We start from the raw sequence: 25,548 nt of genomic DNA, 5'->3' as shown, positions 1-25,548 counted from the left end.
GAGGGTAGTGGATGCCTGGAACTCACTTGCCAGAGGTGCTGGTGGAAGCAGGTATGATAGTGACATTTAAGGAACGTCTTGACAAATACATGGATAGGTTAGGAATAGAGGGATATGGACCCCGGAAGAGTGGAAGGTTTTAGGTTAGATGGGCAGCATGGTCGGTGCATCCTTGGGAAGGCCGAATAGCCTGTTCCTGTGCTGAACGTTTCTGTGCTCTTTGTTTGTTCTATCCAACCTCTCTTCATAACTTAAATGTTCCATCCCATGCAACTTCCTCTGCATTGTCTCCAATCACATCCTTCCTATAAATGTGGTGAGCAGAAATGCTCACAGTAATGTCCCATATGCCTTTTTCACCACCCTATTAACCTGCCCTTCCACGTTCAGAGATCTCTAGACAACACACCAAGGTCCCTTTGTTGCTCAGAACTTCCCAGTGTCACACTGTTTATTGAATACTTCCTGGTCACATTACCCCTTCCAAAGTGTGTCACCTCACTGTTTAGGTTTCAAATAGGGGCAGCACGGTAGCATAGTGGTTAGCACAATTGCTTCACAGTGCGAGAGTCCCACGTTCGATTCCCAGCTTGGGTCACTGTCTGTGTGGAGTCTGCACGTTCTCCCCGTGTCTGCGTGAGTTTCCTTCGGGTGTTCCCGTTTCCTCCCACAGTCCAAAGATGTGCAGGTTAGGTGGATCGGCCATGCTAAATTGCCCTTAGTGTTGGGTGGGGTTACTGGGTTATGGGGATAGGGTAGAGATGTGGGCCTGGGTAGGGTGCTCTTTCCAAGAGCCGGTGCAGAGTCGATGAGTCGAATGGCCTCCTTCTGTACTGTAAATTCTATGATTCCAAATCCATTTTGCCACTTTTCTGCCCATTTGACCATCCCGTCTATATCTTCCTGTTACCCAAGACACTCAACCTCACTGTTAACCACCCGGCCAATCTTTGAGTCATTCGCAAGTCTCCCATGTGGGATCTTGTCAAATGCTTTATTGAAATCCACATAAACTACATCAACTGCACTGCCCGACACACCTGGTCACATGCTTAAAAAATGCAATCAAATTTGTTAGGCATGGCCTCCCTCCGACAGTGTCATGCTGACTATTCCTGATCAAACCTCTCCAAGTGGAGATAAGAGTGCACCAGAATGTTTTCCAATAGTTTCCCTACCACTGACATGAGACTCACTCGTCTGCAGTTCCCTGGCTTATCTCTACAACCTTTCTTTTTTTTTTTTTTAAATTCAGACTACCCAATTATTTTTTTTCTCCAATTAAGGGGCAATTTAGCATGGCCAACCCACCTAACCTGCACATCTTTGGGTTGTGGGGGTGAAACCCACACAGACATGGGGCGAATGTGCAAACTCCGCACAGACAGTGACCCAGAGCCGGGATTCGAACCTGGGTCTTCAGCGCCGCAGTCCCAGTTCTATTGACTGCACCACATTACAATCTTTCTTAAATAATAGGACATTAGTTGTTCTCAAGTCCCCTGGCAACATCCCCGTGGGCAGAAAGGGATTAAAACTTTGGGTCAGAGCCCCAGCAATCTCCTCCCTGGCCTCCCACAGCATCCTGGGACACAATTCAGCCAGAGCTAGTAATCTAATAATCTTATGGGCAGCACAGTAGCATTGTGGATAGCACAATTGCTTCACAGCTCCAGGGTCCCAGGTTCGATTCCGGCTTGGGTCACTGTCTGTGCGGAGTTTGCACATCCTCCTCGTGTGTGCGTGGGTTTCCTCCGGGTTCCTCCCACAGTGCAGGTTAGGTGGATTGACCATGATAAATTGCCCTTAGTGTCCAAAATTGCCCTTAGTGTTGGGTGGGGTTACTGGGTTATGGGGATAGGGTGGAGATGTTGACCTTGGGTAGGGTGCTCTTTCCAAGAGCCGGTGCAGACTCGATGGGCCGAATGGCCTCCTTCTGCACTGTAAATTCTATGATAATCTATGATTCCGAGCTTGGTTCACTGTCTGTGCAGAGTCTGCACGTTCTCTGCGTGTCTGTGTGGGTTTCCTCCGGGTGCTTCCTCCCACAAGTCCCGAAAGATGAGCTTGTTAGGTGAATTGGACATTCTGAATTCTCCCTCTGTGTACTCGAACAGCCGCCGCAGTCCGGCGACGAGTCGATTTTTATAGTAACTTCACTGCAGCGTTTATGTAAGCCTACTTATGACACTAATAATAAAGATTATTATAATGTAAGCCTACTTGTGACAATAATAAAGATTATTATGAATGGGCCGAAGGGCCCCTTTCCATGTTGTAAAACTCTCTGACTCTAAAGATAGAGGTGGTAGAGGGAGGGAGGGAATGAGAAGGATTTTATAGAGAAACTGCCAAAGCCTCAACATTCACCAGCTCTGAGGACACACCTTAGCTCCCTTTCCAATCTGAAAGCAGCCTGAGCGGGATTTACATTCCCCTTAATTCATCATTGCTGGGTGATAATCCTGTACTTCCTCACCTCACACCACTGTGACAGCACCTTCACTACACAGACTGCAGCAACTGACCAAACATCACCTTCCCAGTTATTCCTGAAGGCACCGCCTTCCCAACCTAGCCCCTTGCCTGAGGTGCGGTGATCCTCAGGTCACATCACCGCCGGTCAGCTCTCTCCCGGGACCAGGCCCTGGTTCACAGCCGCCATCTTAGGGAAGCAGAGCGCATGCGCTGGCGTCTTGGTGATGCAACAGCTAGTGGGCGGGGCCTGAAAGTTTCTGTTCCCAGCCGGGTCCTAGTGCCCGGCAGACGTAACGTTGCAACAGGTTTTAAAAAAGTTTCATCCACGCCCAGTTGAAGCTGATGTTTGTGGCCTGGAGGTGTCTGTGGGTCACGTTTACATTCAGTGTGAGAGGCTGCAGCCTCTATATAGCTACCTGAAGGGGGTTAAACGCGTTTGATTATAATTCGTGGTCCTTTCCACTCCATTATCAGGATGTTTATGTGATATTTTCTTACCCTCAGCGTGATATTTCTTTCTTTAAAATACATTTCAGCAGCAGGCTGACTGGTGATTTTTAACGGATAGAAGGTTATTTATTATCACACTATTTCCCTGGATGTTTGAACATCTCAGCCTCTCTTCTCTTTCACACTCACTGACACATAACAGAAATTAGGTACAGATCAAGTTGAAGCTGTAATGATGAAAATGGAATGTAGACTGCAATCTTTATATTGCTGCAGGTCTGTTGTCTTCTTGTTGAGCTGGTCCTTTAGTTGGAGTGAAGGGTTTTTAGAAACATAATTCTCATGAGGCTCTGAAGCTTCTTGTCGATGAAGAGCCAGGAGGTTGGTTTTCAGGTGGACTTGGAAGCTGGAATAAGTTCAGTACTGTGGCTGCACTGGAAAACATTCAGCTCTGCTGTTTCAGCTGGTTCCTGGTGCTTCAGATGCTTCTCACACACACATTTGCTTTGTTCGGGGTTTATTATACTGCATCCCTGACAATTAACTGCAGAGTTAAAACTCTAAGACCCAGAACACCCCGATAGAATAGCAGTTTATGATGCTCACTCATGCTTATCTCTGTCCCAATTCAAGGTCATTCTCCAGTATTCAAGGGTTTTCCTCTGGGTGCTCCAGTTTCCTCCCACATATCCCGAAACGTGCTGTTAGGTAATATGGACATTCTGAATTCTCCCTCTGTGTACCCAAACAGGCACCGGACTGTGGCAACTAGGGGCTTTTCACAGTTACTGGCACTGTTTTAATAAATAAAAAAACATTTTATTCTTCTTTTTCACATTTTTCTCCCAAATTTACACCCACCAACAAGAAACAATAATCAGTAACAAATATGTCAATTGCCATATCAATAACAACAATCCCATCCTCCCACCAAACCCCAAACCACCAAAGCCCGCATGTTCACACAAACAAATGACAAAAAGGAATTAGGGATCACCCATTGTCGCCATTATCCCACACAGTCCCCCTCCCCCCAATCATCCCACCCACCCCAACTAATGTTCAATGTTATCCAGTTCTTGAAAGTGCATAATGAATAATGCCCATGATTTGTAGAACCCCTCCATCCTTCCCCTCAGTTCAAACTTAACCTTCTTAAGAGTCAAGAATTCCAACAGATCCCCCCCACCACGCCAAGGCACAGGGTGGAGAGGTTGCTCTCCAACCCATCAGGATCCATCTTCGGGCAATCAACGGGGCGAAGGCTACGATATCTGCCTCCGCACCCGTTTCCAACCATGGCCGGTCCGACACCCCAAATATGGCCTCCCGGAGACTCGGGTCCAGTTTCACGTGCACCACTTTAGAAATTATCCTAAAAACCTCCTTCCAGTAATCCTCTCGCTTTGGACAGGACCAAAACATATGAACATGATTAACGCTGCCACCCCCCCCCCCCCCCCCGCCCCCCGCAACGTTCACACACATCTTCTACTCCTTGAAAGAATCGGCTCATCCCCACCCTAGTGAGGTGTGCTCTGTATCCCACCTTCAGCTGTATCAGTCCCAACCTCGCGCACGAGATGGAGGCATTCACTCTCCGGAGCACCTCACACCAGAACCCCTCCTCCATATCGTCTCCGTAGCACCGTCAATATGTCGTGAGGCAGGTTGAGGTAATGTCAATTGAAGGCTTTATTAAGCAGAACTTTATCCCCAGCAGCATGGTTACAGAATGCAACTGCTGAGGGAAATGGAGGGAAAAACTGGGTTCTTATCCCGGCATTTCTGGGTGGAGTCCAGTAGGTGGCAGATCCTATCAGGACCTGGCATCCCTCCACCAATAGCCTGGCGACACGTGGTGTACCGTATTACCCCTAATACATACCACCATAGTCTCCCAACTCTTCCTCCCACTTTGCTTTGATCCCTTCCAGTGGTGTCAAAGTGCAGAAGGTTGCACTTTCATTCCCAATAACTCTAAAGAAGTTAAAGATTTGGCATTACATATCCAAAAAGAAATCAAAAAACTTGATCCACCCCAATTTATCTCTCTCTGGGATAAAATTTGTGGGTGGCTTGGACACACTGGAATGTCCACAATAAGAATAATCCTATTCTCCTGTGTAGCTGTATTCATCATTTACATAACATACCAATGTGCTAAGTGCATTAAAAAAAACTATTCGCTAAACGCAGGGGACCAACTATTAGAATGATTCAAACTAACCCAACAGTACCCCCAATCGATGAATTTGAGCTGAAATACCATTATTGAAATGTTACTGATCAATCAACTGTTTGACTATTATTAACATATTGTATAATTTATTAATACTGAATCAGTAGTATCAAATTTGATTAATTTATTAATTATAATAATTATTTTGAAATGCCTGGTTGTTGGGCCCCGGGGGTTGGCAGGGTTGTATGCTATATTGGGAACTTGCCGGACGGGAAACTGGCACCACGGCTGATAATCGTCTGGGTAATCAGGGAAATCCACCTCTAGTGCCCCCTCTTTTCCCGGGACTAACTCTTGATTCATCTGTGGGAATTAATTAGCACGGATTTTAGAACGAGTGCGAGTCGCCGGACCTCCTTGCGACGGCGCAGGTGGTGGTAGGGGTGTTGGGAGCGGTGGATAAAGGGCTTGAATGTAAGGTGGAGGCGGTCATAGTGGCGGTGTAACGGTCAGTCGTCCCCTATATTGCCAATTTTCAGGGTCATCCTCATCGTCTCCCTCGGTCAAGGCAAGGCCGGCCATTTGACCGTACGGTCCTGATTTAGAAATTGGGGGTTTTACAGACTTAGGTCTTTTTCTCTGGTGGGCACATTCCTTTCTCAAAACGTCCGCAGTCTTAACAATTCCCCCTTCTGTTAATTCAATACCCAATTTTAAAGCGTTAGCCTGCCAACTAGCCAATAAAGATGTATTTTTAAATTTCTGGCAGTACTCCCGCCATAACTCAATCATTTTCTTTGCCGTGGAGCTACGGTTATGTTGCCAAATAATCTGCTGTGCCTCCATAACCGTAGGCAAACCTTTTGATCCTTCCAGGGGCCATTTCCCCTTTCCCAAAATCTTATGCAATTCCCCCGACAACTGCCGCAGCTGCTTAGAATGTTCCGGATACTGTTCGCAAAGAGTCTGAAGCGCACATCCACTATCAGAGGTGCTATCCAGAGTATTACCCATTGTCTCCTATCCTCGGATGATCCTTGTGGTTACCTACTTAATTTTGATAGTGATCCTAAATCGCTTATTCAATCAAGAATTTAAACGGGGTTATCCTGCCCCGTTACCCAATCAGGAGGCTTAGGCAATTGATCGAAAGTAGCTTTTAGAAGGTCAAAGTCTGGAAATGAAACATGAAAAGAGAGAGAGAGCTAATCTTCAGCTAAACTCAAACTCAAAGTCAAAAACACTATATCACTACAAAAACAGACTGACTAAACAGACTGACAGACTCAGAGAATCAAAGTCAGAACAAGACAGACAGACTAACAGACAATTAAGGACAAGACGTGAGGGGGAGGGGGAGATGTGAGGGGGAGGGGGAGACGTGAGGGGGAGGGGGAGAAAAAAAAAAGGAAAGAAAAAAAGGGGGGAGAAAAAAAAGACAATTAAGGACAGACAATTAAGGACAGACCAAACAGACTCAGAGAATTAAAGACAGAACTAACAGACTTAAGAAATTGTTTGAGTGTTCCGACAGGGTACGCAACGGTGAAACCCTGTTTATTGTGGAGTTTAAGGCGTCATCCGCACCTGATGGGAAGTACTATAATTTGGACGGAGTTATCCGTTCTCCGCTGTAGCCAATAGTCAACCCGGAGTGTCGAACAAGTCAAGACACTGTTTGAGACAATCACTTGTTTTAAGGGCAACCTTTTATCGTGAAGGTATCAAGCAACCAGAAGGATCATCATTCCCGACGTATCTCTTTTTGGCCGAGGGTCTCCTACCCTCGCGCACGGGTTTCCAACCCCAGAATTCGAAGAGGACTCTAACCTCTTACGGGACTCCAACCCAGGGATTCGAAGAGGACTCTAACCTCTTATGGGACTCCTACCCAGGGATTCGAAGAGGCCTCTAACCTCTTACGGGACTCCAACCCAGGGATTCAAAGAGGACTCTAACCTCTTACAGGACTCCAACCTTTCCCGGGCCTCTAATCCGGACTGTAACGGGTTTGCCGGACTGACCTGATCTTGTAAGAGTCTCTCCAGAAACAGACGTTAGGACCAGATCGTGCTCGGTACAGTGGAGGTAAAACCAAAGTGGTAACAAGGGTACTCACATTTGGGGGCCCGATCACTACTTCGCCTCCGGACACGATCAGTCAGTTACACTGTCTGCTCCTGGCAAGGCTCCGTGAGAACCATCCTCTGCTACCAAATGTGAATTTTCGTTTCCCTTCAGTCCAGATGAAATGATCAATCGAACAACAAGTTACTTCAGCAAACGTACGTTTATTCACGGCCGGGACTTCACCACTGTATTTCAAAGAGTGTCCACAGTAGCAAGTCGAAATTAATACAGCAGACAGTTATTTATATATAATTAAATGACAATGTTTCCTTCCTAAGGACAGCACCCTGAGAGGAGGCCACAGAATGCTGTAATTCTCAGGCCTCCTCGAAGGGGGCTGTCCTTAGGAAGGAAACATGGTCATTTAATTATATATAAATAACTGTCTGCTGTATTAATTTTGGCTTGCTACTGTAGACACTCTTTGAAATACAGTGGTGAAGTCCTGGCCGTGAATAAACGTACGTTTGTTGAAGTAACTTGGTGTTCGATTGATCATTTCATTCTCCCATCAAGCTCTATTCTAGCTTCAGACTAAAAACTCTGTTTGACATTCTATAGCTGGAGCCATATTCTCACCGTCTCCTCTTCCAAAATAGCTCCGTAAACCGCCGACACTACCCCCTTCTCCAGTCCCCCTGTCGTCAGCACCTCCTCCAGCAATGTGGAGGCCGGCTCCACCGGGAAACTCTAGCTCCTTTCTGGCAAACTCTCGAACCTGCATGTATCTAAACATTTCCCATACTTCGCTTCCAGCTCCTTCAATCCTGCAAACCGACCCCGAAGAAACAAATCTTTTAGTGTCTTAATCCCCTTCTCCTCCCATTTCTGAAAATTTCCATCCCACTTCCCTGGCTCAAATCTCAGGTTCCCCTGAATATGCATCTCCCTTGACCCTGCCCCTAACGCGAAGTGTTGGCGAAACTGCCTCCAAATTCCCAATGAAGCTATTATTACCGGACTCCCTGAGTATTTCCCCAGGGCCATCGGGAGCGGCGTTGTTGCTATTGCTTTCAATCTCGTCCCCCTGCACAAATTCTCTCCATTCTGACCCACTGGGAATCAACCCCTCTGACCCAGCTCCGCACCATCTCCACATTCGCTGCCCAGTATTAGTCCATCAGGTTCGGAAGACCCAAACCCACTGCTTGCCTTCCCCTCTGTAGCAGCACCGTTCTCACTGTGGACACCTTCCCTCCACATATGAACGGAGTAATCCTTCCCTCAATCTCTCTGAAAAAAGCCTTTGGTAGGAAAATCGGCAGGCATTGGAAAATAAACAGAAATCGTGGCATCAAGTTCATTTTAACCGCCTGTACCCGACCCGCCAGTGACAGAGGGAGACCATCCCACCTTGCCAGATCAGCTCTCCCCACCAAACTAGAAATGTTGTACCTGCGGAAGCCCCCCCCACTCCCGGGCAACCTGCACCCCCAGGTTTCAAAAGTGAGTCCCTGCTCTATGGAATGGCAGCCCCTCCACCCCTGCCCCCACCCCCGGCCGAGACACCACAAAATACTCACTCTTGTCTAGAGTTAGTTTGTACCCCGAGAAAGACCCAAACACCCGAAGCAGCTCCACTATTCTCCCTATCGACACACTGCAGAGACCTCCCCCTTATCATTTGTTTCCAGGTAGTTCTGGATGGACTTGTTAACCCACCCACAGATCGCTTCGTCCGCTAGCAGCCCCACATCCAGTCTCCACAGCGGGCGGTGCCCTCTCTCCACACTAACCCGTAGATCCACCCAGTGTGGGGCGTGATCCGACACTGCAATTGCCGAATACTCAATATCCTTCGGTATTAGCGCCCTGCTCAGAACAAAAAAGTCGATGCGAGAGTATACCTTGTGGCCATGTGAAAAAAAGGAAAACTCCTTCGTCCTCGGCCGTCCAAACCTCCATGGGTCTACTCCCCCCATTTGTTCCATAAAACCCTTCAATTCCTTTGCCGCAGCCGGCCTCCTCCCTGTCCTGGATTTTGACCGGTCCAATTCCGGATCAATGACTGATCCCATGATCAGGTTATGTGACTCTAAATCTGGGATCTTACCTAACACCCGCCTCATAAATTCCACGTTGTCCCATTCGGAGCATATATGTTCACAAGTACCACTCGCACCCCCTCCAGCTTCCCACTCACCATTATGTCCCTACCCCCCTTGTCTGACACGATTCTTCCTGCCTTGAATGCCACTCGTTTGCTGATCAAGATCGCTAACCCCCTGGTCTTTGAGTCCAGTCCTCAGAGGAACACTTGGCTAACCCACCCCTTCCTCAATCTCATCTGGTCTGTAACCTTTAAGTGTGTTCCTTGTAGCATTGCCACGTCCGCCTTCAGTTCCCTCAAATGCGCAAACACGCGAGCCCTCTTGACCGGCCCATTCAGTCCTCTCACGTTCCATGTGATCAGCCTGGACGGGGGACTTCCAACCTCCTTCCCCCCCCCCTCCAGCACCCACCCCCCTCCCCCCGCACACCCCCTAGCCATCACCCTTTTTGGCTAGCCTCGAGCTCGCGCCCTCTACTTCCTCAAGTCCCCACTCGGGCTGTCGCGTTCCCGACCTCCCATTTATCCCCTAGTAACAGTTCCTCCCCGTTAGTAAAGCACCTCCCCTCTAGCAACAACACTAGAAACCCAATGCTCCAAGTCAAGCTCCTGCTTAACACCTGCTCACCCCCCACTGCGCTTCTAAGAGTCAGCTGACCCATGCTGACTCGATAGCTCCTGCCCCTGGCACCAAGCAATCGGTCTCCCTATTGTACTCTCCTCTCTCTCTCTCCCCCCCTCACATGAATAAACATTTTAAAAGCATCACATCCCCCAGTAAACAAACAACAGAAAAAACAGTGAAGAAACGGTCACTGTAGAAAAATTGTCACCCAAAAAGCAGAACTAAATTCAAAGCCCATCCCCCCTCTAACAAGGTACCTACAAGACAGATAACCTTTAACCATCCACACAGCCCATTATTTCACATAGAGATACTTAAATTTATACAATCCAGCAACACAAATCGCTGCCACAGTTCTTCTCCAAGGCTTAAGTGTCTTTTAATTCGCCTCCAGCTTAATTTCTTTAATAAAGGTTCATATTTCGTCTGGCGTTTCAAAGTAGAAGTCCCGTTCCTTATGTGTGACCCATAGGCGGGCTGGGTATTGCATCCCTAACTTCACCCCCTTCTTAAAGAGGGTCGTTTTTGCACGATTGAACCCAGCTCGCCTCTTGGCCAAATCCGCTCCCAGGTTCTGATAGATGCGCAACTCACAGTTCTCCCACTTGCTGCTCCGTTCTTTCTTGGCCCATCGCAAAACGTGTTCCTTCTCCATGAAACGGTGAAAACGTACCACCATGGCCCTCAGCGGCTCGTTCGCTCTGGGCTTCCTCGCGAGGGCTATGTGCGCTCTGTCCTATTCCAGGGGCCGAGGGAACGACCCAGCCCCCATCAACTTCTCCAACATGTCCGTCACATAGGCCCTCACATCTGATCCCTCACTGCCTTCAGTAAGGCCAACAGTTCTGAGATTGAGCCTCCTGGACCTATTCTCCAGGTCCTCCAGCTTCTCCTGCATTCTTTTCTGGCGGTCGTTCATCATCCCCACCTTGCTTTCCAGCACGGTTATACACGCCTCGTGCTTGGACAACTTGTGTTCCACCTCCTGGATCGCTCTCCCGTGGGTTTCCTGATTCTGAACCACTTGATCAATCGAAGCCTTAATCGGGTTCAGCTTGTCCTTCTTCAGCTTGGCGAAGCAATCCTCAAAAAACTTCACCAGCTGCTCCGTCGATCACTGTGCCGTCTCCCCGCGGCCCTTGCCCTCCGCCATGCTCTCCCGTGTCACCAGCTCTTCTTGCGTCTCCCTTATAGGACTTTGTCGTCTCACGCGGCCACTTCTGGTCAATTCTCCACACACCGGAGGAGGATTTCTCCTTACTGTCTCACTCTTCACTGATTCATCTCATAAAATCAAAAGAAAAACAGGGGGAAAAGGTCCAAAAGTCCGTTACAGGCGGGAGCTATCAAATGTGCAACCTCCTCCTCCATGGCTGCCACTGGAAGTGTAATGCATTTGTTTGGCAGGTACTAAATTTGTTTGTTGCTTCGTCAGCAGCTTGTCTGATATCTATCTCTAGTGATGTTTTTTCAGTCTCAATACTGGGTAAGAACTCGTGTTGATCGAAGCAGTTCGCCTCTGCACTTTTAAGGGTCAGCTGGTGTCAGCGGCAGGTCGCCCCCTGTAACTCTAACCTTATCCGGCTTGGTTATTTGCTAAAAAGGTTTTAACATCAAAAATGTGAAAATTATGGTATAAACATTCCACCTTGTGTGTTTCTTTATCTGGAAAGCAGTTGTTTCATTTTTAACTGGCGACAACAAGGTTTCATGCCTAACATTTATCCCCCAATTTAAACTAAGATCCTGTTAACTGTTCAGTAAAATAATGCACTTCTAAGGAAGTGTGAAATACTGTTCCCTTTTATATAACTTAAGAATTTAAATTGATCAAATGGCTTTTTAACTTGAAAAACAGGATGAGTTGTCCCTAGGTGTGTTCTTTAATGCCTGTGAAGCTATCTGTATTTCAAACAAGCTGCTGCTATTATCCCTTTGTGGGACTTATCCCTTACTTTTTAAAATCTCGAGTTTTTCTAGACTTCCATGGTTCAAATGACAGTTTCCCATTTTAATTTACAGGGTACTTTTTAAAGGATGTGCCACAACCCGCCTCTCCCACCCTCCCAGGCAGTGCATTCCAGACCGTCACAACCCTCTGGGCAAAAAAGCTTTTCCTCAAATCCACCCTAAACCTCCTGCCCCTCGCCTTGAACTTGTGACCTCTCGTAACTGACCCTTCAACTGAGGGGAACAGCTATTCCCTATCCACTCTGTCCATGCCCCTCATAATCTTGTGCACTTGATCAAGTTGCCTCTCAATCGTCTCTGCTCCAGCGAAAACGACCCAAGCCTAACCAACCTCTCTTCCTAACTTAAATGTTCCATCGCAGGCAACATCCTGGTGAATCACCTCTGCACCTCCAGTGCAATCACATTCTTCCTATAATGTGGCGACCAGAATTGCACACAGTACTCCAGTTGTGGCCTCACCAAAGTTCTATACAACTCCAACATGACCTCTCTGCTTTTGTAATCTACGCCTCGACTGATAAAAGCAAGTGTCCCATTATCACCAACCTGTTAACCTGCCCTTCAGCCTTCAGTGATCTCTAAACAAACACGTCAAAGTCTCTTTGTTTCTCGGAACTTCCCAGTGTCAGGCCATTCACTGAATACTTCCTTGTCATATTACTCCTTCCAATGTGTATTCCACACTTTACCAGGTTAAATTCCATCTGCCAATTTTTACCATCCCATCTATATCTTCCTATAACCCAACACACTCAACCTCACTGTTAACCACCCGGCTAATCTTTGTGTCATCCAAACGTACTGATCCTAAACCCCCCACCACATAGTCACCTACGTCATTTATATCCATGACAAACCCATCACAGATTCCTGTGGTACGCCACTGGACACCGGCCTCCAGTCACCAGGAAACCGTGTACAAGGAAGGCCCAAAATGTCCTGGGTGGATAATATCAGAATGTGGACTGACCTCTCGATGGGACAGGCAGTGAGAGTAGTGGAGAAATCAGTGGAGAAAGATTGATCAGATTGCCAACACTCGGAATGAGGATGTAAGACAAGACGCCTCTAGTGGTTGGAAAAACAACATTTACTATCTAGGTTAAAATTAATTTACTACTTCTGCTTTTGCAGATCATTTTAGTGGAAACATGCACTCCCAGGCTGAAAGAACATCAGCTACTGGAAGCAAAGTTGTAAGACCGGCCAGTCCAGCAGAAATAGACCCTTGTCCACTTCACCAACTGTCAGAGTGAACCTAGTTCAGTCCTGGATGTGATTGATGTGATGGGCGGCACGGCAGCACAGTGGTTAGCACGTTGCTTCACAGCGCCAGGGACCCGGATTCGATTACCAGCTTGGGTCACTGTCTGGAGAGTTTCCACGTTCTCCCCGTGTCTACGTGGGTTTCTTCCGGTTTCCTCCCACAAGTCCCGAAAGACATGCTTGTTAGGTGAATTGGACATCCTGAATTCTCCCTGTGTGTACCCAAACAGGTGCCGGAGTGTGGCGACTCGGGGCTTTTCACAGTAATTTCATTGAAGTGTTAACGTAAGCCTACTTGTGACACTAGTAAAGATTATTATTAACAACAGCAAAAGAAGCAGAATTCAGCCCCTGTAATCACTTGTGAACTCGCTGGTGGGAGGAATCACTGAATCCCCTCCCACACTCGGAGCAGCTGAACGGCTTCTGCCCAGAGTGAACTCGCTGATGCTTCAGAGAATTCGAAGATTGAGTGAATCTCTTCTCACACACAGAGCAGGCGAACGGCCTCTCCCCAGTGTGAACTCTCTGGTGTGTCAGCAGGTGGGATGAATCACGGAATCGCTTCCCACACTCCGAGCAGGTGAAAGGCTTCAGTCCAGAGTGAACTCGCTGGTGTTTCTGCAGATTCGAAGACTGAGTGAATCTCTTCCCACACACACAGCAGCTGAACGGTCTCTCTCCGCTGTGAATCCGCCGGTGTGTGAGCAGGACGGAGAAATCACTGAATCCCTTCTCACATTCTGAGCAGATGAACGGTTTCTCCCCAGTGTGAACTCGCCGGTGTGTCAGCAAGGTGGAGGAATCTTTAAATCCCTTCCCACAGTCACAGCAAATGAATGGTCTCTCCCCAGTGTGAACTCGCTGGTGTCTCAGCAGAGTGGATGAATTAGTGAATCCCTTCCCACATTGAGAACAGATGAACAGCCTCTCTCTGCTGGTGTGTCAGCAGGGTGGCTGACTGAGCAAATCCATTCCCACACTTGGAGCAGATGAACAGCCTCTCTCCTGTGTGACTGTTTCGATGTGTTTCCAGCTCAGACAGGGTTCTGAATCTCTTCCCACAGTCCCCACATTTCCACGGTTTCTCCATGGTGCCGGTGTCCTTGTGTCTCTCCAGGTTGGACAATCAGTTGAAGCCTCATCCACACACAGAGCACGTGTACGGTTTCTCCCCTTTGTGAATGGTGTTATATTTTTCAGCCTGTGTAACTGGTTAAAGCTCTTTCCACAGTCAGTTCACTGGAACACTCTCACTCGGGTGTGTGTTGTGTGGGTCTCGGTGTTTTTCCACTCGCACTGATGTTTCCACAGTCAGTTCACTGGAACACTCTCACTCGGGTGTGTGTTGTGTGGGTCTCGGTGCTTTTCCACTCGCACTGATGTTTCCACAGTCAGTTCACTGGAACACACTCACTCTGGTGTGTGTTGTGTGGGTCTCAGTGCTTTTCCAGTCACACTGATGTTAAAATGGCCGATGGTTCTCACTTCCAATTGAATCGAGTGTCAGATCTTGCTGTGACGTTTGTTCCGATATTTCTGGCTCCAAATCATCCCCTTCTAATATTCTGTAAAAGGAGTTTACAAATGACATCACTGTAAATACAGAAACAGTGTTCAGGTAGGTGGTTTGAAGTGTGTCTACTTCAATGCCAGGAGTATACGAAATAAGGTAGGGGAACTGGCAGCATGGGTTGGTACCTGGGACTTCGATGTTGTGGCCATTTCGGAGACATGGATAGAGCAGGGACAGGAATGGATGTTGCAGGTTCCGGGGTTTAGGTGCTTTAGTAAGCTCAGAGAAGGAGGCAAAAGAGGGGGAGGTGTGGCGTGCGAGTCAAAAACAGTATTACGGTGGCGGAGAGGATGCTAGATGGGGACTCTTCTTCCGAGGTAGTATGGGCTGCGGTTAGAAACAGGAAAGGAGAGGTCACCCTGTAGGGAGTTTTCTATAGGCCTCCAAATAGTTCTAGGGATGTAGAGGAAAGGATGGCGAAGATGATCCTGGATAAGAGCGAAAGTAACGGTAGTTATTATGGGAGACTTTGACTTTCCAAATATTGACTGGAAAATATATAGTTCGAGTACATTAGATGGGTCGTTTTTTGTACAATGTGTGCAGGAGGGTTTCCTGACACAATATGTTGACAGGCCAACAAGAGGAGAGGCCACATTGGATTTGGTTTTGGGTAATGAACCAGGCCAGGTGTTAGATTTGGAGGTAGGTGAGCTCTTTGGGGACAGTGACCACAATTCGGTGACGTTTACGTTAGTGATGGAAAGGGATAAGTATACCGCGCAGGGCAAGAGTTATAGCTGGGGGAAGCGGAATTATGATGCCATTAGACATGACTTGGGGGGGGAATAGGTTGGAGAAGTAGGCTGCAACTGTTGGGCACACTGGATATGTGGAGCTGGTTTAAGGAACAGCTACTGCGTGTTCTTGATAAGTACGTACCGGTCAGGCAGGGAGGAAGGCGTCGACCGAGGGAACCGTGGTTTACCAAAGAAGTGGAATCTCTTGTTAAGAGGAAGAAGGAGGCCTATGTGAAGATGAGGAGTGAAGTTTCAGTTGGGGCGCTTGATAGTTACAAGGTAGCGAGGAAGGATCGAAAGAGAGAGCTAAGACGAGCAAGGAGGGGACATGAGAAGTATTTGGCAGGTAGGATCAAGGAAAATCCAAAAGCTTTCTATAGGTATGTCAGGAATAAACGAATGACTAGGGTAAGAGTAGGGCCAGTCAAGGACAGGGATGGGAAGTTGTGTGTGGAGTCTGAAAAGATAGATGAGATACTAAACAAATATTTTTCGTCAGTATTCACTCAGGAAAAAGATAATGTTGTGGAGGAGAATGCTGAGACCCAGGCTATTAGAATAGATGGCATTGAGGTACGTAGGGAAGAGGTGTTGGCAATTCTGGGCAGGCTGAAGATATATAAGTCCCCGGGGCCTGATGGGATTTATCCTAGGATTCTCTGGGAAGCCAGGGAAGAGATTGCTGGGCCTTTGGCTTTGATTTTTATGTCATCATTGGCTACAAGAATAGTGCCAGAGGACTGGAGGATAGCAAATGTGGTCCCTTTGTTCAAGAAGCGGAGTAGAGACAACCCCGGCAACTGTAGACCGGTGAGCCTCACGTCTGTAGTGGGTAAAGTCTTGGAGGGGATTGTAAGTGACAAGATTTATAATCATCTAGATAGGAATATGATTAGGGATAGTCAGCATGGCTTTGTGAAGGGTAGGTCATGCCTCACAAACCTTATCGAGTTCTTTGAGAAGGTGACTGAACAGGTAGACGAGGGTAGAGCAGTTGATGTGGTGTATATGGATTTCAGCAAAGCGTTTGATAAGGTTCCCCACGGTAGGCTATTGCAGAAAATACGGAGGCTGGGGATTGAGGGTGATTTAGAGATGTGGATCAGAAATTGGATAGCTGAAAGAAGACAGAGGGTGGTGGTTGATGGGAAATGTTCAGAATGGAGTTCAGTTACAAGTGGCGTACCACAAGGATCTGTTCTGGGGCCGTTGCTGTTTGTCATTTTTATCAATGACCTAGAGGAGGGCGCAGAAGGGTGGATGAGTAAATTTGCAGACGACACTAAAGTTGGTGGTGTTGTCGACAGTGCGGAAGGATGTAGCAGGTTACAGAGGGACATAGATAAGCTGCAGAGCTGGGCTGAGAGGTGGCAAATGGAGTTTAATGTAGAGAAGTGTGAGGTGATTCACTTTGGAAGGAATAACAGGAATGCGGAATATTTGGCTAATGGTGAAGTTCTTGGAAGTGTGAATGAGCAGAGGGATCTAGGTGTCCATGTACATAGATCCCTGAAAGTTGCCACCCAGGTTGATAGGGTTGTGAAGAAGGCCTATGGAGTGTTGGCCTTTATTGGTAGAGGGATTGAGTTCCGGAGTCATGAGGTCATGTTGCAGCTGTACAAAACTCTAGTACGGCTGCATTTGGAGTATTGCGTACAGTTCTGGTCACCGCATTATAGGAAGGACGTGGAAGCTTTGGAGCGGGTGCAGAGGAGATTTACCAGGATGTTGCCTGGTATGGAGGGAAAATCTTATGAGGAAAGGCTGATGGACTTGAGGTTGTTTTCGTTAGAGAGAAGAAGGTTAAGAGGAGACTTAATAGAGGCATACAAAATGATCAGGGGGTTAGATAGGGTGGACAGTGATGGAAATGGCTAGCATGAGGGGACATAGCCTTAAACTGAGGGTAATAGATATAGGACAGAGGTCAGAGGTAGGTTCTTTACGCAAAGAGTGGTGAGGCCGTGGAATGCCCTACCTGCAACAGTAGTGAACTCGCCAACATTGAGGGCATTTAAAAGTTTATTGGATAAACATATCGATGATAATGTCATAGTGTAGGTTAGATGGCTTTTGTTTTTTGACTTCCCATGTCGGTGCAACATTGTGGGCCGAAGGGCCTGTACTGCGCTGTATCGTTCTATGTTCTATGTTCTAAATTCAGAACAGACAATTCTAGGTTTACTGGAATATTCTTTATCTCTCATTCCCCAAAAGCTCTGTCTCCCACACTCTCTCTCCATTCTCACTTATCTATACCTCCCAATTCTCCTCAATGTGCTAATTCATGTTGATCAATACACATCGCTTCCTGACCTCGACACAGAGACCATAACACAGAAAATAGGAGCAGCCCATTCGGCCCATCAAGCCTGCTCTTCCATTCAATAAGGTCATGGTTCATCTGATTGTTCCGTTAACTCCACTATCCTGCGTGTCACCCATAATCCTCAACTCCCTTTCCGATCAAAACTCTTAACTGAGCCTTTAATATATTTTGTGATGCAGCCTCCACTGCTCTCTGGGGAAGAGAATTGCAAAGACTAACCACCCTCTGAGGGAAGACATTTCTCATCATCAATGGGGGACCATTTAATCTGACAATCTGCCCACTCCCTCTTGAATCCCCCATGAGGGGAAACATCCTCTCTTCATCTGTCAATACCTCCGAATCTTATATTTTTAATAAGATCACCTCTCATTCTTCTAAACTCCAATGAATACAGGCCCAGCCATCCCTCTAACAGAACACCTTCATCACAGGAATCAGCCCGGTGACCCAGTATAATGTGAGATGTGAACTTCTCCACTGAGACAATAGGAATAGAAAAGCAGCTTATTATTTAAATTGAGAGAGATTGCAGCAATGTGAGGTACAGAAAGATCTGGGTATCCTGACACAAGAATCACAAAGTTACTTTGCAGATATAGGAAGTGATCAGGAAGGCAAATTGAATGTTTTTGTTGATTGCAATGTGGCGGCACAGTGGCTAGCACTGCTCCCTCATAGCGCCAGGAACCCGATTCGATTCCAGCCTGGGGTGACTGTCTGTGTGGAGTTTGCACTTTCTCACTGTGTCTGCATGGGTTTCCTCCAGGTGCTCGGGGTTTAATAATAAATTTTATAATAATAATGATCTTTATTAGTGTCACATGTAGGCTTATATTAACGCTGCAATGAAGTTACTGTGAAAAGCCCCTAGTCGCCACACTCCAGCACCTGTTCGGGTCACGGAGGGAGAATTCAGAGTGTCCAATTCACCGAAAAAGCACGTCTTTCGGGACTTGTGGGAGGAAACCAGAGCACCCGGAGCAAACCCACACCGACACGGGAAGAACGTGCAGACTCTCCACAGACAGTGACCCAAACCGGGAATCGAACACGGGTCCCTGGTGCTGTGAAGCAACAGTGCTAACCACTGTGTCACCGTGTCGCGCCACAGGTTTCCTCCCACAGTCCAAAGATGTGCAGGTTAGGTGGATTGGCCAAGCTAAATTGGCCCATAGCAGTTTAGGGGGAGGGGGCAGTGGGCATAGGTATGCTGCTGTTTCAGAGGATCGGTGCAGACTCGATGGGCCGAATGGCCTCCTTCTCCACTGCAGATATTCTATGACTTTGAAGGGAATTTAAAATTGGGCTGCTTCTTGCAACTGCTGATGAAACCAGATCTACTGTAATGTCTATAGATTTGGCCTCCAGATTGAAGAAAAGATAGAAATGCGTTAGAAAAGTGGGACAGGCTGGGCCTGAAGCCACCAGAGTTTGAAGTTCGAGAGGTGAACTGACAAAACATATCAGGTCCTGAGAGGACTTGACAGGGTGGATGTTGAAGGATGTTTCCCCTGAGGCAGTGACCAGAACTAAAGGACATGGTTTAAAAATAAGGGGCCTCCCATTTGGAATGAAGATGAGGAGAATGTTTTTGTCTCAGAAGGTCGTGGATTTCTGGAACTCTCTTCCCAGAGACAGTGATATTGAATATATTTAAGGCAGAGTCGGATAGATTCTTGATGAGCAAGGGGGTGAAATGTTATTGGGGTAGGTGGGAATGTGGTGTTGTGGTCATAATCCGATCAGCCATGGTCTTACTGAATGGTGCAGCAAGCTCGAGGGGCCGAATGGCGGATTCCTTTTCCCTGAACAAGCCCAACCCGCTCCCTCACCAAAATGGCCGCCCAACTGCCCCGCCCCCTGAACAGGCCCCGCCTTCCTTTTCCAGGATGGCGGCGCCTGGTTGCCTGGGTAACCAGGGCCTGTCACCGGGGAGGAAGCACCGCCACCCTGACTCCCACTCGCAAGATGGCGGCCAGTGAGCCCGCTCCCCCCAGGCCTGTCACTGCGGGCGGCCAGGCGGGGTAAACACGGGACCAGCGGCCTCTTCTTTGAGGCCTCAGCCCTGCTCCTAAGCGGTGGTTTCCATTCCTACCTCGTGCCCACAATCTCCTCCCACTTCCTGAACCGTCCAATCCTCTTCACTCTCACTATGACTGACACTGAGCATGCTCTGAGCACACCCACACTGCACCTGCGCACTGGCCTCCTACACTCATTGATATGGGACTTTCCGCGGCGCGGGAAGTCTGAACATAGAACAGAGTGCAGAAGGAGGCAATTCCGCCCATCCAGTTTGCACCGATCCACTTAAGCCCTCACTTCCACCCTACCTTGTGCTAAATTGCCCTTAGTGACCAGAAAAGGTTAGGTGGAATTACTGGGTTACGGGGATATGGAGGAGGTGTGGGCTTAAGTGGTTATATGATTCTATGTGAAGACAATATTTCCACTTGGGTAAAAATCAAAAATTAGGGCCATATATAAAATTAGCAAGTAATAAATCCAAGAGGGAAAGAAGGAAAAATGTCTTTACTCAAGAGCGGTTAGAATGTGCAATTCAATACCACAGGAAATGGTTTAGATGAAATAATTTAAATGTTTTCAAAAGGAAATTAGATGATTACATGAGAGATAAGAGAATAGAAAGGCAGGCTGATGGATTTGAAAGAATTTCAAGAACTATAAACACGTCCAGATTAGTGAAACCAAATGGTCCATTTCGCGACTCAATATTCTGTTTAGCTCAGTTCGCTGGATAGCTGGTTCATGATGCAGAGCAAGGCCAACAGCACAGTTCAATTCCTGTATTGGCTGAGGTTATTCATGAAGGCCTGCTCAACCTCCTGGAAAACATGGTTGTTAGGTGAATTGGACATTCTGAATTCTCCCTCTGTGTACCCAAACAGGCGCCAGAGCGTGGCAACTCGGGGATTTTCACAGTAACCTCATTACAGTGTTAATGTAAGCCTACTTGTGACAATAATAAAGATTATTATTACCTTGCTCCTTGCCTGAGGTGTGGTGATCCTCAGGTTAAATCTTCACCAGTCAGCTCTCCCCTCAAAGGGGAGCCATGATGTGGAGATGCTGGCGTTGGACTGGGGTGAGCTGAGTAAGAAGTCTGACAACACCAGGTTAAAGTCCAACAGGTTTGTTTCGAAGCACTAGCTTTCAGAGCACTGCTCCTTCCGAAAGCTGGTGATCCGAAACAAACCTGTTGGACTTTAACCTGGTGTTGTAAGACTTCTTACTGAGCTCAAAGGGGAGAGCAGCCCATGGTCATGTGGGGCAATGACAATTTTCCTTTTTACTTAATTCAATGCAATCTCCTCCCAGCTCCCGATCAGCATGTTCCACATCCACTACTTGTACTGAACATGCTCAAGAGTACAACCTGGTGCTAAGGAATCGCACTGGGCTCCTGTGGTCATTGATGGGGCACATTCTGTCCACGTGGAAAATTATGGATTGTAACATTGTCATTGAAAGCTTGATTAGTGAACAGGAATTTTGTCAACACACTGAGATTGGATTGAATGTTTCTGTGATCTAATCCTAATCTCAGGATACTAGTATGCAGGTACCACAGGTAATCAGGAAGGCAAATGGACTACATATAGCTAAAGGTTTAGAGTATAAAAGTAGGAAGTGTTGCTGCAACTCTACAAGGCATTGGTGAGACCACACTTGGGGTACTGTGTGCAGTTTTGGTCCCCTTATCTGAGGAGGGATGTAGTTGCATTAGAGGAAATTCAGAGGAGGTTCACTAGATTCCTGAGATGAGGAGTTTGTCTTATGAACAGAGATTGAGCAGTTTAGGCCTATACTCTGTCCAGTTTAGAAGAATGAGAGGAGATCTAATTGAGATATATAAGATGATAAAAGATATTGACAAAGTAGACTCTTGTGGGGCAATCTAGAACTAGAGGTCATAGTTTGAGGGTAAGGGGTAGCAGATTAAAAACAGAGATGAGGAGATATTATTTCTCTCAAAGGGCCGTGAATCTGTGGAATTCACCACCCAGGAGAGCAGTGGATCCGGGACTTTGAGTAAATTTAATGAGGAGATGGACAGATTTTTTAAATTTGTAATGGGTCGAAGGGTGTGGAGAATGGGCAGGAGAGTGGAGTTGAGTCCGAGAGGAGATCAGCCATGATCATATTGAATGGCGTAGTCGGCTCGAGGGGCTGAATTGCCTACTCCTGCTCTTAGTTCTTATGTGGTGATGCAAGATGGATTAATTCTGTGTTCTGTACAGGATGTTGCCTAGTATTAGCTGTGAGGAGAGATTTAATAAACTGGGATTGTTCTCCTTCGAGAGACGGAGGCTGAGGGGCGACCTGATAGAAGTTTATAAAATTACTAGGAGTATAGATAGGTTGAACAGTTGGAGGCTTTTTCCCAGGGTGGAAATGACAATTACAAGGGGGCACAAGTTCAAGGTGAGGGGGGAAAGGTTCAGTGGAGATGTGTGGGGTAAGTCATTTTAAACAGAGGGTGGTGGTTGTCATAATATACACCAGTATATCAAGGTGCAGACACACACTGATGGACACACAGTGGGACCAATCAGCACACACAACACTGCAGCCAATCACCAGTGAGAGCACACGCACTATAAAGACAGGGGGCATCAGAGTTCCCGCTCATTCGAGTAGCAGCTAGCTAGGAGGACAGAGCTCACAGCCTGCAACACAGACATTCACCATGTGCTGAGTGCATCGACTGGTTAGGACAAGGCAAAGGTCTTTAGTTAAAGCTAGTATCGTATTAACCCACAATCTGAGTATGTTTAAACAGTTAATGATTCAATAAAATAGTGTTGCACTATTTCAAGTGTCGGTGACCTGTATGTGATCCAGAACACCCAACACATCAGTGGTGGCCTGGAATGCTCTGCCAAGTGAGGTGGTTGAGGCAGATACGTTAGCGACCTTTCAGACTTATCTGGATAGGTACATGAACAGACGGGATACAGAAGGATACAGGCGGTTGGTCTAGATAGGACACGTGATTGTCGCAGGATTGGAGGGCCGAAGGGCCTGTTCCTGTGCTGTATTGTTCTTTGTAACAAAACTATTGTATTAAATAAAAGCAAAATACTGCGGATGCTGGAAATCAGAAATAAAAACAGAAAATGCTGGAGAGAGAAAAGATTGACGTTTCAAGTCTGTATGGACCTGGTAAGGATGACAGACTTAGAATCATAGAATCCCTACAGTGCAGGAAGCCATTCAGCCCATCGAGTCTGCAAGGACCCTCTGAAAGAGCAAACTACTGAGGTCCACTCACCCACCCTATCCCCGCAACTCCACGTGCCGATCGTGGCCAATCCACCTAACCAGCACATGGTTTGATTGTTGGAGGGAACCAGTGCACCAGGAGGAAACCCACGCAGACAAGAGGAGAACGTGCAAACTACGCACAGACATTTATCCAAGACCGGAATTGAACCAGGTCCTGGCGCTATGAGGCAGCAGTGCTAACCACTGTGCCACCGTGCACCTCCCTCAAAGTCATCAGTGAACCAAAGACCCAAGTTATGGGCTGTTATTGAGATTAGGGAGGGGGATCAGAGTGCAGGTGTAAAGATTATGGGTGGAGATTTGGAGAATGTGAGTAGCTTCAAGTATCTGGAGTCAGTGATGGCAGAAGATGGAAGTTTGGAAATGAAGAATCAGATGAGTTCTGGTTGGAAGAAGTGCGATGGAATGTTATGTGATAGAAAATGATAATTGAAACTGAAAAGGGAGAATCAAAAAGACAACTGTGAGACTGGCCTTCTTATATAGTGCAGGAACTTGGACAATATCAACAAGAGAGGAACAACAACTGGATAAGAATGAGATTCAGATGCTGAGATGGATGTGTAACTGGACAAGAAAGCACAAGGTCAGGAACCAGTAAATCGGCGGCGGGGGGGGGGGGGGGGGGGGGGGGGGGGGTAGATTGTGGAAACATTGAAGACTGTAGCCGAGAAGGGATTGAAATGGTCTGGATATCTACTGTGGAGAGAGAGGGAGGAAATGTTGTGAGGCAAATGATGGACATGGGGCTGTCAGGAGGAAAAAGAGAAATGTCGAAGATCAGATGGAAAGATACGGTGTACTCAGACAGAAATACAGGGTGATTAGGAGAGGAATGTGTGACTGACATGAGGGGTGAAGAGAGGAAGAAGAACAAAAACAGATCCCAGTGAATATGGTTCAGTCCTGGATCTGGTGAACAGCAAAATCAAATCACGGTAGTTACTTGTGAACCCGCTGGTGTCTCAGCAGATTGGATAACTCAATGAATCCTTTCCCACAGTCAGAGCAGATGAATGGCCTCTCTCCAGTGTGAATCCGCTGGTGCCTCAGCAGGTTGGCTGACTGAGTGAATCCCTTCCCACACTCAGGGCAGGTGAACGGCCTCTCTTCAGTGTGCAAGCGCTTGTGTTTTAGAAGGGTGGATAAATCAGTGAATCCCTTCCCACACACGGAGCAGGTGAACGGTCTCTCTCCAGTGTGAACTCGTTGATGTACAGTCAGGTTTGTTGTTCGTCTGAACCCAGTCCCGCATTGAGAGCACCTGAACGGTCTCTCATCAGTGTGAACACGTTGATGGGAGATCAATTGTCCAGAACTTTTATAGCACTTCCTGCAGTCTGCGCATTTAAAAGGGCTCTCGTCAGTGTGCACTCGCTGGTGTATTCGCAAGTCGGATGATCGAATGAATCCCTTCCCACACTCTGAACAGGTGAAAGGTCTCTCCCCAGTGTGAGTGAGTCTGTGTAAATGCAGGCTGCCGGACTGAGTGAATCCCTTCCCGCACTCGGAGCAGGTGAACGGTCTCTCTCCACTGTGAACCTGCCGGTGAGCCAAGAGGTTGGATAATTGAATGAATCCCTTCCCACACTCTGAACAGGTGAATGGTCTCTCTCCAGTGTGAACCCGCCAGTGTGTCAGCAAGTGGGATGACCGAGAGAATCCCTTCCCACATTCAGAGCAGATGAATGGCTTTTCCCCAGTGTGAACTCGCTGGTGTGTCAGCAGGTGGGATGACTGAGTGAATCCCTTCCCACACTCGGAGCAGGCGAACAACCTCTCCCCAGTGTGAACTCGCCGATGATTCAGCAAGGTGGCTGACCGAGTGAATCCCTTCCCACACTCGGAGCAGGTGAACGGTCTTTCCCCTGTGTGAACCCGCTGGTGATTCTGTAGCGCGGATGAATGAGTGAATCCTTTCCCACAGTCCCCACATTTCCACAACTTCTCCCTGTTGTGACTGCGTTTGTGTCTTGAGAGGCTTGATGACTGGTTGAAGCCCCGCCCACACACAGAACACGTGTACGGTTTCTCTTCACTGTGAACGGTGCTTTTTTCTTCCATGTTTAAAATCTGATCATATTCAGGTTATGATAAAATAGGCGACTTCGTCTGATCCTGATATGATGTTTGGTTTCCGTTTTCTGACTGCAAACTCTCCCCTTGTAACAGCCTGTGAAATTGATTTAAAACATAAAAAAGCGAGTGAGTGAGGACCCACAAGAACACAAAGGCAGGTTGTGAAACTGAGCTGAATGAATCTGGTCATTTGTGGGGCCGGCACTGGGAAAAGGTGACCATGAAAACTGCTGGACTGTCATAAAAACCCAACTGGTTCAGTAATGTCCTTCAGAGAAGGGAACCGGCCACCCGGTCAGGGACTGTACAAGAGTTTATACACTAGGGGTGAAGAGAGATAGAGAGTGACATAT

The 25,548-nt window shown here is 47.4% G+C and overlaps 2 protein-coding genes across 2 annotated transcripts in view; one reads left to right on the top strand and one right to left on the bottom strand.

Annotated features, from left to right (window-relative positions):
- Nucleotides 1-25,548, top strand: part of LOC140419270 (uncharacterized) — a 229,738-nt gene that overhangs the window by 158,836 nt on the left and 45,354 nt on the right. The window lies entirely within an intron of this gene.
- The window catches only part of LOC140417826 (uncharacterized), a 42,931-nt gene that overhangs the window by 9,166 nt on the left and 8,217 nt on the right, over nt 1-25,548 (bottom strand). Inside the window, exons 3-5 of the mRNA XM_072501277.1 lie at nt 24,063-25,289; nt 14,647-14,726; nt 13,520-14,105 (exon numbers count right to left, since the gene is read on the bottom strand). Coding sequence (XP_072357378.1) covers nt 13,520-14,105; nt 14,647-14,726; nt 24,063-25,180 — 1,784 coding nt within the window. The 5' untranslated portion in view covers nt 25,181-25,289. The remainder of the gene's footprint in view (nt 1-13,519; nt 14,106-14,646; nt 14,727-24,062; nt 25,290-25,548) is intronic.

The sequence above is a fragment of the Scyliorhinus torazame genome, chromosome 5, assembly GCF_047496885.1.
Source record: "Scyliorhinus torazame isolate Kashiwa2021f chromosome 5, sScyTor2.1, whole genome shotgun sequence".
Classification (NCBI taxonomy): domain Eukaryota; kingdom Metazoa; phylum Chordata; class Chondrichthyes; order Carcharhiniformes; family Scyliorhinidae; genus Scyliorhinus; species Scyliorhinus torazame.
The sequence above is the reverse complement of the archived record's forward strand: the minus strand, read 5'-3'. Positions and strand labels throughout refer to the sequence as shown.